Raw genomic sequence first — 11,464 nt, forward strand, 5'->3', positions numbered from 1 at the left:
GTTGCAGTGCTACTGACTTGGTTGATGGGAGTACCGGTCGGTTACTGAAGACATCTGGCCGAGGCCAAACAGTTTGGCACATTTATAAAAGATGTTAAACGGGGTGGGAGGGGACAGAAGCACGAGGTGTCTAGGGTGGCGTGGCAGACACCAGACATGCACCGTGCATTTGAGCCCTTCTCCCTCCCCCCTCCTCCCAAACCCAACCCAGAACAACACTCCCCACCCCCATCCCCTGCCACTGCCCTTCAGGCCAGGGGACCAGGGTCAGGGGTGCTGCCGTTAGCTCCATGGACAATGACAAGAACCCTTACATGAGAGGCTGGAAGGCAGAGCAAAAGGGGAAGCAGGCAGGCCTCCTCCACACAGACATGCAGGAGAGGCCCATGGGACCCCAGCAGTGGGACAGGAGGCGGGCTGGCCCTGAAGAAGCCCTGCCAATCAGAAATCTAAGGCAAGAGTCCCAGTGTCCCCTCAGAGCCTACCCCTTCGCACACACATATATGGGCCACACACAACCCTGAGCACATCCCAGTGGGGCTCACATCCCGAGTCCCTCGGGAGCTTGGACCGGAGCTTCTCCCTCAGGCCAGGCCTACCTAGCCTGAGACACAGCCTCCTTCTGGTGGCTGGCCTACCCTCTCCAAGGAGGGGAGAGACAGCCAAAGGCCACAGGGCCTTGCAGCCTCAGTAGTGGCCTGGCAGGACTCTCCGAGCTGGCAGAGCTGGTGACTGCAGTCTAGACAGTGGGAACATGACTACACCCGCACAGGGGGTCCCGAGCAGGCTGTCAGTGGCCCCCGGGACCCATACTCATAGTCCGTGTCTGTGGGCGAGGCCATGAAGGAGCTCAGAGAGCTCCCAGTCTGCCGGTCCCGGAAGCTCTGGATGTAACTCTGTGGGGGAATAAGATAGCTGTAAGTCCTGCTGTAGAGCCACCGCTCCCTCTGCCGCCCAGGCCTGACACTCTCCTGGCCTGCACAAGCCCAAGGTGTCACCACACTTGAGTCCACAGCCCTAAAACACACCGTATACCACATCCACTTAAAATCAGGACTGGGTCACCTACACAGCTAGATACATCAGGGCCCAGATACAGAGAGGTTCTGATGGACAGACAAACACAGGCCAGTGTCCCTAAGAAGGCTCAGTCCTGCATGGTCGGTCTACACACTCCTGCCACCCTGGAGCCTCACCGGGGAGAGGACGTCTCCATTGAAGCGTTTGATGGGCACTGGCCTGCGTCTATAGGCAGGGTCCGGGGGACCAGGCCGTGGAGGTGCCCGAGGACCTCGGGGAGGAGCCCGAGGGGGCCTCTTCTTCCTCCTCTTCTCCTTGCGTTCTTCTTGCTGCCGGATCCTCATCAGTTGCACTCGCCTTCGCTGCCGGCTGATGACCACTGTAGAGGGATGGGCACAGAAGACTCAAGTTCGCGTGGCTCCTCCCTGAGCCCCCTCCCTCCCTTCTCAAAGGGCTTTAAGGCTTCCACAGTCCTCGCCCATGACCCCCACTTCCACCCTATCACTTCCCTTCCATTTCCCACCTCCAAGACGGCACCTGCCACCGTCTTTCTTTTCTTGCACAGGCCTGCATGTGCAATACCCTCTGCAGCTGTTGCTGCCGCTCCAGTCCTAAGGCCTTGGGTGACCCCCAGGCCAGCTGTGCACAGCTGCTTCCTCACTGTTTCCTTTCTTCCCTTGCCTCCCTCTAATGCAATGGTCTCAACCCCATTGATGAAACAGCCCTTTCACAGATGTTGTGTAAGACCACTGGGAAACAGGTGTTTACATTATAATTCATAACAGTAGCAAAATGACGAAAATAAGTTTATGTTTGAGGGGTTCACCACAACACGAGGAACTGTATTAAAGGACTGCAGCTCTAGGAAGGTTGAGAACCAGTGCTCTAATGTGTTCTACATTCCCCAACATCAACCTGGGTTCTTCCCTCCCCTACTCTAAGCCCTTCATGGGCATCTCACTGTCCTAACAAAGTTCAGCCCAGAGACAAGGTCGACACCATCAACCTGTCTCACGAACTGCACCTGCTCCAAGCAGCCTTCCTTGGCCACTCTAACTACAGTTGGCGCCATAAAATTAGAGTTTCCTATTCCCTTGTATCACTGCATACCGCTCTGCACAACTGGAATTAACATTGTTTGTTTGCATATTTATTATCTGTTTCTAAACTGTCGTGGATGCACACCCATAAGAGCGTGAACCCACCTCTGGTAGCCTTTGTCTGTGGTCCTGGGAATCAAACTTAGAGCCCTTCACATGCTGGGCAAGAGTACTAGCCCTGAGCTACAACCTCTAGCCTTTGGTTTCATCTCTGCTCTATCACCCCAGTGCCTGGAATGGGCTTCACCTAGAGCCAATGTCCCACACATTCTTTTAGAATGAATATTGTTGCTTAGCCCTATTCTCCTAGACCCAGGCCAAGTCAGCTTTCTAATTGAGGCCTTCCAGTTGTGGTGTGTATAGCTTCTGTCCTGTCTCACAATCCCTCAATCACCCCACCCATCTTTATCCATCCCTTCTTCCCATGCCCACCCTAGCCTGTGCCCCCCTCACCTTCTGTGTGGGAGTCTCTCTCGGTTGTCACCCTCCACTGCACCAGAACACCCATCAGGCTAAGTAGGGGCCAGAGTGCCAGCAGGGCCCAGCTCCGCCAGCAGAGGGGAGGCACGGGCGCGGCCCGCAGTCGCTCCACCACGTAGCGCCCTAGCAGTAGCAGTTCGGCAAAATAGTCTGCCGCAGTGGCGATGAGTGCAGCACCGGTCACAGCAGTGGCAAGGGTGGTGAGTGGTCGGGGCCAGCGCAGCGTGAGCAGGGCACAGAGCAGGCCGCCTCCCAGCAGCAGCCCCAGTGGGCCCCATACGGAGCCAGGCTGGTAATAGGGTGCAGAGCCCAGTAGGGTGGCAGCAGCGAGCAGCAAACCAAGCAGTAGCCCCACTAGGAAGAGGCCCACGCTGCGCACCAGCATGGCTACCAGCCCGCAGAGCAAGCCAATGCCCAGTGCGATGCCTGCGCTTGCTCCAGCGCTCAGCTGCGTCTCCAGAACCCGCTCTCGGTAGCACAGCAGGAAGATGACCACTGAGCCAAACAGCAATCCAGTGAGGAAGAGGACTGCCTTGAAGCAGCGGTAACCTGGAGGGGAAGAGGGCGAGTGGGGGCCAAAGTGAGGTTTCCAGGCTGGAGGTCACAGAGCTGGGAACATAGAGGCACAAGGGAATCAGAGACATGGGTGCTAAAACTGGAGAATTGGGGGTCACAAGGACTCAGTGGTGGAGCTAGAGGTCAGGAGGGAGCATGGAGATGTTTGCTGGGAATCATTGGGAAGACATGTGGTTATTGAAATAATGCTTTGAAGTCTTTGAGGGTCAGAGTTAAGGATCACCAGGATTGAGTGAATCAGTAATGGGGCAATAGGGTCTCTGGAATCATAGGGTTCAGAAAGATCACTCATTGGAGTCACAAGGGGCTCAACAATGGAGTCCCTGGGGCCTCTGAGGAGGGACTATCTAAGAGATGAAGAATCTGGAAGTCAGGGGAAAACGTATGGGGTAAGGACACTTACGTTTAGAGAGCTTTGTTATGGTCTTAGGGTTTCATAGTTAAAGCACTACTAGAAGATTTCAGAGATAGCAGAGCTGGGTTTGGGTAGATGAGGTCTTTGCAGATGGATGGACAAAAGTAGAATCATTAAGATTATTAAAGACAAGGAGGAACACTGAGGCCAGAGAAATGGCATCACTATGTGTGGAGCAAGTCTCCTAATGGGAGTTACAGGGATCAAAGAGAACCCGTGGGAGGGTGTTAGGTCCCATATGGGGCTGTTAGGAATCCTAGAGGACCATGTGGAGAAGTTGTGGAGTTTCAGAAGAGGGGCCGATAGAGATTTTATACCCATTAGCAGTACTTGCAAGAGAGAGGGTGTAAATCCTGAACAGTTGGGAAGTGGAAGTCAGAGTTGGGAGTCAAGGAGGGGCAGGGAGAGTCAAAGAGAAAGATAATAAAGAGAAAAAGGGAGATTTGGTCCCAAGAATGGGGCTATCAGATCGCAGAAGGTTCTGGAGTCAGAGAGGAACAGGAATTAGAAAAAGGCTCTGCATCCCAGGGTAGAAGCATCCAGGATGGGTAGGATGACACAGGAGCCAAGGATAAGGAATGAGGCTATCCAGAGCACCATGCAGAAGGAGTTGGCACACAGAGCTGAGGGCGTGGAGATCTTTGAAAGTCCATTACATGTTCTAAACCCTTGTGGGGGAGCATTTCTTCTGCTGCTCTGCAAAAATGTAAAAGAAAAACCATCTGACCCTCACCCCATATTCCCAACTATTCTCACAGGTAGTATAGGGTCTGCCACACTGGCAAACCTGCCAGTCTTTTGCCCAAACTGATTCTGATGCTCAATCCTCTTGGAGGCTTTCTTTGGGTCCCTACACTTAGAAGGCAGTCTCCACTGTGAAGTTCTATAACTCTCTGAGGATCCAATGGGCATTTACTCTAGCTTATGTGATTGACAGATTTGTGGAAGTGATGATAAGGTATGCTTTTCTCTAAGGAAGGTAGCCAAGACCTTGAGAACTGTCAACTGGACCTACACTCACCTGTTCAACTGAACTCCTGCAGTTACTACACACACACACACACACACACACACAGACACACACACACACACACCACCTCACCATGTAATCCATACTGGCCTTGAGCTTCCGTTCCCCTGCTCCAGCTTCCTGAATGCTAGGATTACAGACATACCACGCCCTCCCCCATATAACTCTTCACAATAACCATCCTTATGGGAATCTGCCTTGTAGGCGATCTCCATGTGTGTGACTACCATCCAGCCCACACTAATGTGTATCACAAGTTTGAATATCCCAGGTCTCGCCTCCACCATACAATATGCCCTGTTGTAAGGGACCATGTTTAATCACCATGCTAAGTGACCCAAAACCCATCTTCATGACAATAGCTACTCTTCTTTGAGTACCTACTAATTCATGTCTATATGAGACAAACATTATTGTCCTTGTCCAGGTGAGGAAGCTGAGACTTAGATTAACATACCCATTACATCACAGTGACTAATATACAGAGCCAGGATCTAACTCAAACAGCCTAATTTAAAAACCTGTGCTCTGTAGAATCTAGAGTCAATGATCTACAAATATATCTTGGATCAACAAGAGAGAGATACAGCCATGGGGGCGAGATGGGCTGGAAATGATTTGGGATACACTAGAAACCTCAGGGGAACAGTGGAGGGTCACAGGTAGGGGGATCTCACCAAAGAAGCAGTAGACGACTCCAAACAAACAGCACATGATGCAGACGAGGGCCGGCAGTGCCTGGTACCTGCGCTCCAGAGGCTGTTCACAGGGTGCACCCCAGAAGGCATCATCTGGCTCCGGGGGCAGCAGCTGGAACCGCAGAGTTTCCATAGTACCCGGCATAGTGCTGGGAACGGAAAAGGGTCACCCTCCCAGGTCAACCTGACAGGGAGGAAGTCGGGGTCAAGAGTCAGTCGTGGGTCTCCACCAGGATAACAGTGCGAGTGGGGGAATTCAGCAAGGGCACAGTGGACAAAGGAATGGTGCCCACATCAGGCAGCTCTGGAAGCTGCTCTGAACCGGGAGCAAAGACAAAGGGAAACAAGTGCCTGTCTAGAGGCGGCCGAGGTGGACTTAAGAGAGGCACTGGATGGGCCAGACGAGGGTAGGGTGCTGCTGGCAAAAAAAAAAAAAAAAAAAGAGGCAGCCCGAGCACCATCTGTGAGAGGCTCAATTTGGAATTGTCTAAGATCTACCTGGGCTGGAGGTGACCTGAGCTTCCGAGCAAGAAAGGCTGTTCAGGGACCGGAGGAGCCGGGGTTGTGGGACGCCAGAGGCTCCTACTGATTGGGGTCCGGGCAAAGTCCGCCGTGCCAAGGGGGCTTCTGGGCCGGAGAGACAGGTCTCTGTGCGACGGCGTCGCCGCTCCACCTCTAACACCGGCTGGCACTGCTGCCCCACGACCCGGGGACTCGGGCCCGGTCCGGGAAAGGGAAAGGAGCAGGAGCAAGAGCAGGAGCTCGGGCTGCCCTGGAGCCGCGGCCCCATGCCCTGAGCCCGCCGGCGGCCTTTGGTGCTGATGGACAGCTCCGGCCTCTGCTCCTGACGTCACTCAGGGTGCACCATCCAGGCAGGGGCGGGCTGCTTCTGACGTCACCCGGGACGCACCAATCACGCCTGGGGAAGCAGGGGACTCCTCCCCCGGCGTCTGCCTCTCCGGCGCTGAGGAGGGGGCACTTCCGGGGGTCCTTCCCCTTTAACCTCCTCCCTCTCGGGTAGCTGACGGCTGAGACCCCACCTCGGAGGCGGGGCCCTCGCATGACACGTCGGACGGACCGCAGCGGCCTGGGAGGCCGGGACGCGGAGCGCTGCTGGAGGGGCAGCGGACAACGCGGGGGTTCCGGCCTTCGCCGCTGGCTCTGCTCCGCGGGGAGGGAGCGGGCCCGCCTGCTGGGCTCGGGCCCTCCGGATCCGCCCCCTCCCCGGTCCCGCCCCCTCGGAGCCTCCTTGGGTAGCGCGGGGGCCGGGGGCCCGCTGTCGGGACGCCATGCGGGCGTCGTTGCTGCTGTCTATGCTGCGGCCCGCGGGGCCTGTGGCCGTGGGCATCTCCCTGGGCTTCACCCTGAGCCTGCTCAGCGTCACCTGGGTGGAGGAGCCTTGCGGCCCGGGGCCGCCCCAACCTGGAGATCCTGAGCTGCCGCCGCGCGGCAACACCAACGCGGCGCGCCGGCCCAACTCGGTGCAGCCCGGAGCGGAGCGCGAGAGACCCGGGGCTGGCGCAGGCGCCGGTGAGAGCTGGGAGCCTCGTGTCTTGCCCTACCATCCCGCACAGCCCGGCCAGGCCGCCAAGAAAGCCGTCAGGTACTGATCCGCTCCGTGTCCCCACCCCCCGTCCCGGTACCAGCCCGGACGCGCGCGCTGGGGAGGCCGCCGGAGGCCGGGTCAGGCTCCGGAAGGAAGGGGCTGGCCGGCCAGGAAGTCCTTGGGCCTCGATTACTTCCTATTACCCTGCTTTCCAGGGAGGCAGGGGGCCAGTTAGAAGCTTTTTCTGGATCGCGTCCGGATCTGAGCTGAGCTAAATCGGCTGCTCCCATAGTTCCCCAAAGACCCTCTTAGCCCCTAGCTGGTCTGTTTAGGATTAGAGTTAAGAAGGATGAGTGTATGTATAGAGAGGGGGAAAGAAAAGAGGAGGGACTTGGAATTGACCTGTATTTCGTTCCTAGATGGGTTTCAAGGGCCACCTTGGGATGAGATGGGAGAGGGAGGAATGTACTCATCACATTGATGTCTCTGCCCACGAATTGAATTTCTTCTAAGTATCAGTGAATTCCAGTTGTACAGCTTACCTTCTACCTTAGGAAGGTGAGTTACTGTCTTAGTTTGCCTCTTCTGGAAAGAGAGTCCCTACACCACTATGCCATATATTCCTACACATCATTTATACGACATACTTGGGGGGATGGCAGTATCTTCATATAGCAGGAAGTATATGCACGGTGTGCCAAACGTTTTACTGTTTAAATACAATCAGTCCCATTTTACAGGTGACTCGAATTAAGTATTATGCTCAGGGACATAACTTCTATCCTGTGAAACCCGGAATTAAATCTAATACATCTCTCTTACCTGCATGGAAATTGCTATCTCCTAAATACAAAGACCAGTGTGTCACTTAAATTTTCATGCCTCACGGGAAATATGTTATTCTTATCCTGTTCATGGGTGCAAAACAGGCCCAGAGAAGAAATAAGCGGAGCCTGTGTGCTATCCTGTTCCTAACTGTCTTTTCCCAGAACTCGGTATATCAGCACGGAGCTGGGCATCAGGCAGAGGCTGCTGGTGGCAGTGCTGACCTCACAGGCCACGTTGCCTACACTGGGCGTGGCTGTGAACCGAACTCTGGGACACCGATTGGAGCGAGTAGTGTTCCTGACCGGTGCGCGGGGCCGCCGGACACCATCAGGCATGACCGTGGTGACACTGGGCGAAGAGCGGCCCATCGGACACCTGCACCTGGCGCTGCGCCACCTGCTGGAGCAACACGGCGATGACTTTGACTGGTTTTTCCTAGTGCCTGATGCCACCTACACTGAGGCGCATGGACTGGAACGTCTAGCTGGCCACCTCAGCCTTGCCTCGGCAACCCATCTCTATCTTGGTCGGCCCCAGGACTTCATCGGTGGAGAGACCACCCCAGGCCGATACTGCCACGGGGGCTTTGGAGTGTTACTGTCACGTACACTGCTACAGAAACTGCGCCCCCACCTGGAAAGCTGTCGCAATGACATCGTCAGTGCTCGCCCAGATGAGTGGTTGGGACGGTGCATCCTCGATGCCACAGGCGTGGGCTGTACCGGTGACCACGAGGTAGGAAGATAATCTTCCCTATTAGTGTCTCCTCTCAGAGCTCGCATACTTGCCAGGAGAGATACGGAGTGGTAGAGATACAGGCCTGGGTTTCCGTGTTAATCTATAAATTAAAACATCCCAATGGTCCTAGGTAAATTACTAGATCTGGGCTTCAGCAGCCTCGTGCATGCTGATGGGAACAGTTATTGGGCAGGGCTGTATCAGAATTAGGGGAAAGTGAGAGATTCTTGCATACTGTGTATGTTCAGCGTCAGTTCTTTTATTTAGTTCCGTGGGCACCTCTGTGACAGTTTTCACAGATGAACTCAAAGAGACTCGACCAGGGTTGTACAGCATCAGCTGATCGAATAGACTTAAAGTCCACAGAACTCTTAACTTCCAAGTCCGTAACCAGGTATAGGATTAGGAGATGAGACACTAGCTAAGAGATGGAGGACAGACAGTTCTGTCATTGTTCCCATTGTGGATGCTTCCCTTCTCTCCCCAGGGAGTGCACTACAACTCTCTGGAGCTGAGCCCTGGGGAGCCTGTGCAGGAGGGGGACCCTCGTTTCCGCAATGCCTTGACAGCCCACCCAGTGAATGACCCTGTGCACATGTACCAGCTGCACAAGGCATTTGCCCGGGCTGAGCTGGACCGCACGTACCAGGAGATTCGAGAATTGCAGGTACAGTCTGGGCTTGAGAGTTGGGGGAGTAAAGGCTTAAGGGGAACAGGTTCTGAAAGATTGCAGGGAATAAGATGACAGCGATAAAATCCCGGGTCTTTGACCTCTATGGAACCGCTGGAAAATTCCCTTTAACTTTCAAGCTGCCTCAACCTGTGGAGAGACTATGTGGGGCTCTTGGGTGAGCAGAGGTGTGCATTAGGCTGGGGATCCTCCCTCCCTCCCTGACTGCCCACATAACCTTTAGTTGTAGACTTGGTACATGGCTCCCTGCTTTGCTCATGGCCTGTTTTTCTGGCCCAGTGGGAGATCCAGAATACTAGCAGACTGGCTGCTGACGGAGAACGGGCTTCTGCCTGGCCAGTGGGCATTCCAGCACCATCTCGCCCTGCCTCACGCTTTGAGGTTCTGCGCTGGGACTACTTCACGGAACAGTACGCTTTCTCCTGTGCTGATGGCTCGCCACGCTGCCCACTGCGTGGGGCTGACCAGGCTGATGTGGCTGACATCCTGGGGACAGCCTTAGAGGAGCTCAACCGCCGTTACCAACCAGCACTGCGGCTCCAGAAGCAGCAGCTGGTGAACGGCTATCGGCGTTTTGATCCAGCCCGAGGCATGGAGTACACATTGGACTTGCAGCTGGAAGCACTGACGCCCCAGGGTGGCCGCTGGCCCCTCACCCGAAGGGTGCAGCTCCTCCGGCCCCTGAGCCGCGTGGAGATCTTGCCTGTGCCCTATGTCACCGAGGCTTCTCGGCTCACTGTGCTGCTGCCGCTAGCTGCGGCTGAGCGTGACCTGGCTTCTGGCTTCCTGGAAGCCTTCGCCACTGCAGCACTGGAGCCTGGTGACGCGGCCTCCTTGACCCTGCTGCTGCTGTATGAGCCACGCCAGGCCCAGCGGGCAGCCCACGCAGATGTCTTCGCACCGGTCAAGGCCCATGTGGCAGAACTAGAGCGGCGTTTCCCTGGTGCCCGAGTGCCCTGGCTCAGCGTGCAGACAGCTGCCCCCTCTCCACTGCGTCTCATGGATCTGCTCTCCAAGAAGCACCCCCTAGACACTCTGTTCCTGCTGGCCGGGCCAGACACAGTGCTCACGCCCGACTTCCTGAACCGCTGCCGCATGCACGCCATCTCTGGCTGGCAGGCCTTCTTTCCCGTGCACTTCCAGGCCTTCCACCCTGCCGTGGCTCCGCCTCAGGGGCCCGGGCCGCCAGAGCTGGCCCGGGACACCGGCCGCTTTGACCGCCAGGCTGCCAACGAGGCGTGCTTCTACAACTCCGACTATGTGACGGCCCGTGGACGGCTGGCGGCAGCCTCCGAGCAGGAGGAGGAGCTGCTAGAGGGCCTGGATGTGTATGAGTTGTTCCTGCGCTTCTCCAGCTTGCATGTGCTGCGGGCAGTGGAACCGGCCTTGCTGCAACGCTACCGGGCCCAGCCTTGTAGTGCACGGCTCAGTGAGGATCTGTACCACCGCTGTCGCCAGAGCGTACTCGAGGGCCTCGGCTCACGCACCCAGCTTGCCATGCTACTGTTTGAGCAGGAGCAGGGCAACAGCACCTAGGCCCACATCCATTCCCTACTCTTCCATGGTAACCTGGAGCCACATGCCAGCCTCGCTGGACAGGGCTGGCTGTAGCCTCAAACCCTAGGGCAGCCCACTGGTCCCTTGTCTTCTGCTTTGTGGGCCCATGGGCTCAGGACAAGCCCTGAGAGAGATCCCTAGAGCCATCCTTTCTTGTCCAGTCTCCCTGCCCCCTTGACGCTGCTGATTCAGGCTGTGGCCTCTATGTATTTATACCTAACGCCAGCCGTGGTTCCTGGGATCCTGTCCAGGGGGCTGGGCTGTAGATGAGTTGTTAGAGAAGGAGGAAGCAGAGAAAGGAGGGGTATGGTATTTACCACCTTCTGCCTTCTGGGTCCGTGATGAAGCCCTGGCTTTAATAAACTGGCTATGTGGACTAATGAGTGTAGACTGGTAATTCAGAGTTTTGAATAGGCATGGGAGTAGGGAGAATTGACTAAGGGCTCTCAGGAGAATTGACCTCTGCGTACACCAGCACACATTCTCTTTCTCACACACAGACACAGAATTCTTTGTGACTCTTTATTCTCAATTTCGCCTGCACTTTATAAAACCAGTCTTTAGGGAGCAAGGATAAGAAGGCCACTCCCCCTCCCCCTAAGCTCAGCCAAGGTCTGAAAGGTCTTCCTCCCACTCCCAATGGAGGGAACTCGTGGTGGGGCTGGTACAGGGGGAGCTGGGAGCTGGGCCAGGCCTGCTGGGCCACCCACTCCCCCTGCCAAGAGGGGAACTGGGCCTGGAGAGAGGGAAGTAAAACCAGCCCAACATGCCTGGGTCCCAAAGAG

General features: G+C 55.9%; 2 protein-coding genes across 4 annotated transcripts; one reads left to right on the forward strand and one right to left on the reverse strand.

Moving 5' to 3' along the window:
• Nucleotides 1-67: 67 nt before the first annotated feature.
• Tmem198 (transmembrane protein 198) lies at nt 68-6,167 on the reverse strand. Of its 2 annotated transcripts, none has more exons than XM_040753254.1 (5): nt 5,818-6,167; nt 5,367-5,503; nt 2,574-3,149; nt 1,197-1,399; nt 68-896 (listed from the first exon to the last, which is right to left on the reverse strand). In XM_040753254.1, exons 2-5 carry the CDS (start codon nt 5,410-5,412, stop codon nt 759-761), a joined length of 963 nt encoding a protein of 320 aa, XP_040609188.1. In that variant the 5' UTR covers nt 5,413-5,503; nt 5,818-6,167; the 3' UTR covers nt 68-758. The 2 variants fall into 2 exon arrangements, with proteins under 2 accessions (XP_040609188.1, XP_005070517.1); XM_005070460.4 differs by having other exon boundaries at nt 5,299-5,503; nt 5,818-6,159.
• Nucleotides 6,168-6,453: 286 nt separating this feature from the next.
• Nucleotides 6,454-11,059, forward strand: Chpf (chondroitin polymerizing factor). 2 transcript variants are annotated; one of them, XM_040753252.1, is made up of 5 exons: nt 6,796-6,922; nt 7,285-7,423; nt 7,855-8,428; nt 8,919-9,098; nt 9,402-11,059. In XM_040753252.1, the coding sequence occupies exons 3-5, from the start codon at nt 8,027-8,029 to the stop codon at nt 10,656-10,658; spliced, it is 1,839 nt and encodes a 612-aa protein (XP_040609186.1). In that variant the 5' UTR covers nt 6,796-6,922; nt 7,285-7,423; nt 7,855-8,026; the 3' UTR covers nt 10,659-11,059. The 2 variants fall into 2 exon arrangements, with proteins under 2 accessions (XP_005070518.1, XP_040609186.1); XM_005070461.4 differs by lacking the exon at nt 7,285-7,423 and having other exon boundaries at nt 6,454-6,922.
• Nucleotides 11,060-11,464: the final 405 nt, after the last annotated feature.

The sequence above is a fragment of the Mesocricetus auratus genome, unplaced genomic scaffold, assembly GCF_017639785.1.
Source record: "Mesocricetus auratus isolate SY011 unplaced genomic scaffold, BCM_Maur_2.0 Super-Scaffold_100010, whole genome shotgun sequence".
NCBI lineage: Eukaryota > Metazoa > Chordata > Mammalia > Rodentia > Cricetidae > Mesocricetus > Mesocricetus auratus.

What these genes read in the sequence shown, in the direction of transcription:
- Tmem198 (XM_005070460.4), bottom strand. Translation starts at nt 5,464, where the DNA reads ATGCCGGGTACTATGGAAACTCTGCGGTTCCAGCTGCTGCCCCCGGAG. An exon ending in AGTCGTCTACTGCTTCTTTG is followed by an intron (nt 3,150 to 5,298) that starts GTGAGATCCCCC and finishes CTTCCCCTCCAG; the next exon opens with GTTACCGCTGCTTCAAGGCA. An exon ending in ATGGAGACGTCCTCTCCCCG is followed by an intron (nt 897 to 1,196) that starts GTGAGGCTCCAG and finishes ATTCCCCCACAG; the next exon opens with AGTTACATCCAGAGCTTCCG.
- Chpf (XM_005070461.4), top strand. Translation starts at nt 6,609, where the DNA reads ATGCGGGCGTCGTTGCTGCTGTCTATGCTGCGGCCCGCGGGGCCTGTG. An exon ending in GCTGTACCGGTGACCACGAG is followed by an intron (nt 8,429 to 8,918) that starts GTAGGAAGATAA and finishes TTCTCTCCCCAG; the next exon opens with GGAGTGCACTACAACTCTCT. An exon ending in AGGAGATTCGAGAATTGCAG is followed by an intron (nt 9,099 to 9,401) that starts GTACAGTCTGGG and finishes TTTCTGGCCCAG; the next exon opens with TGGGAGATCCAGAATACTAG.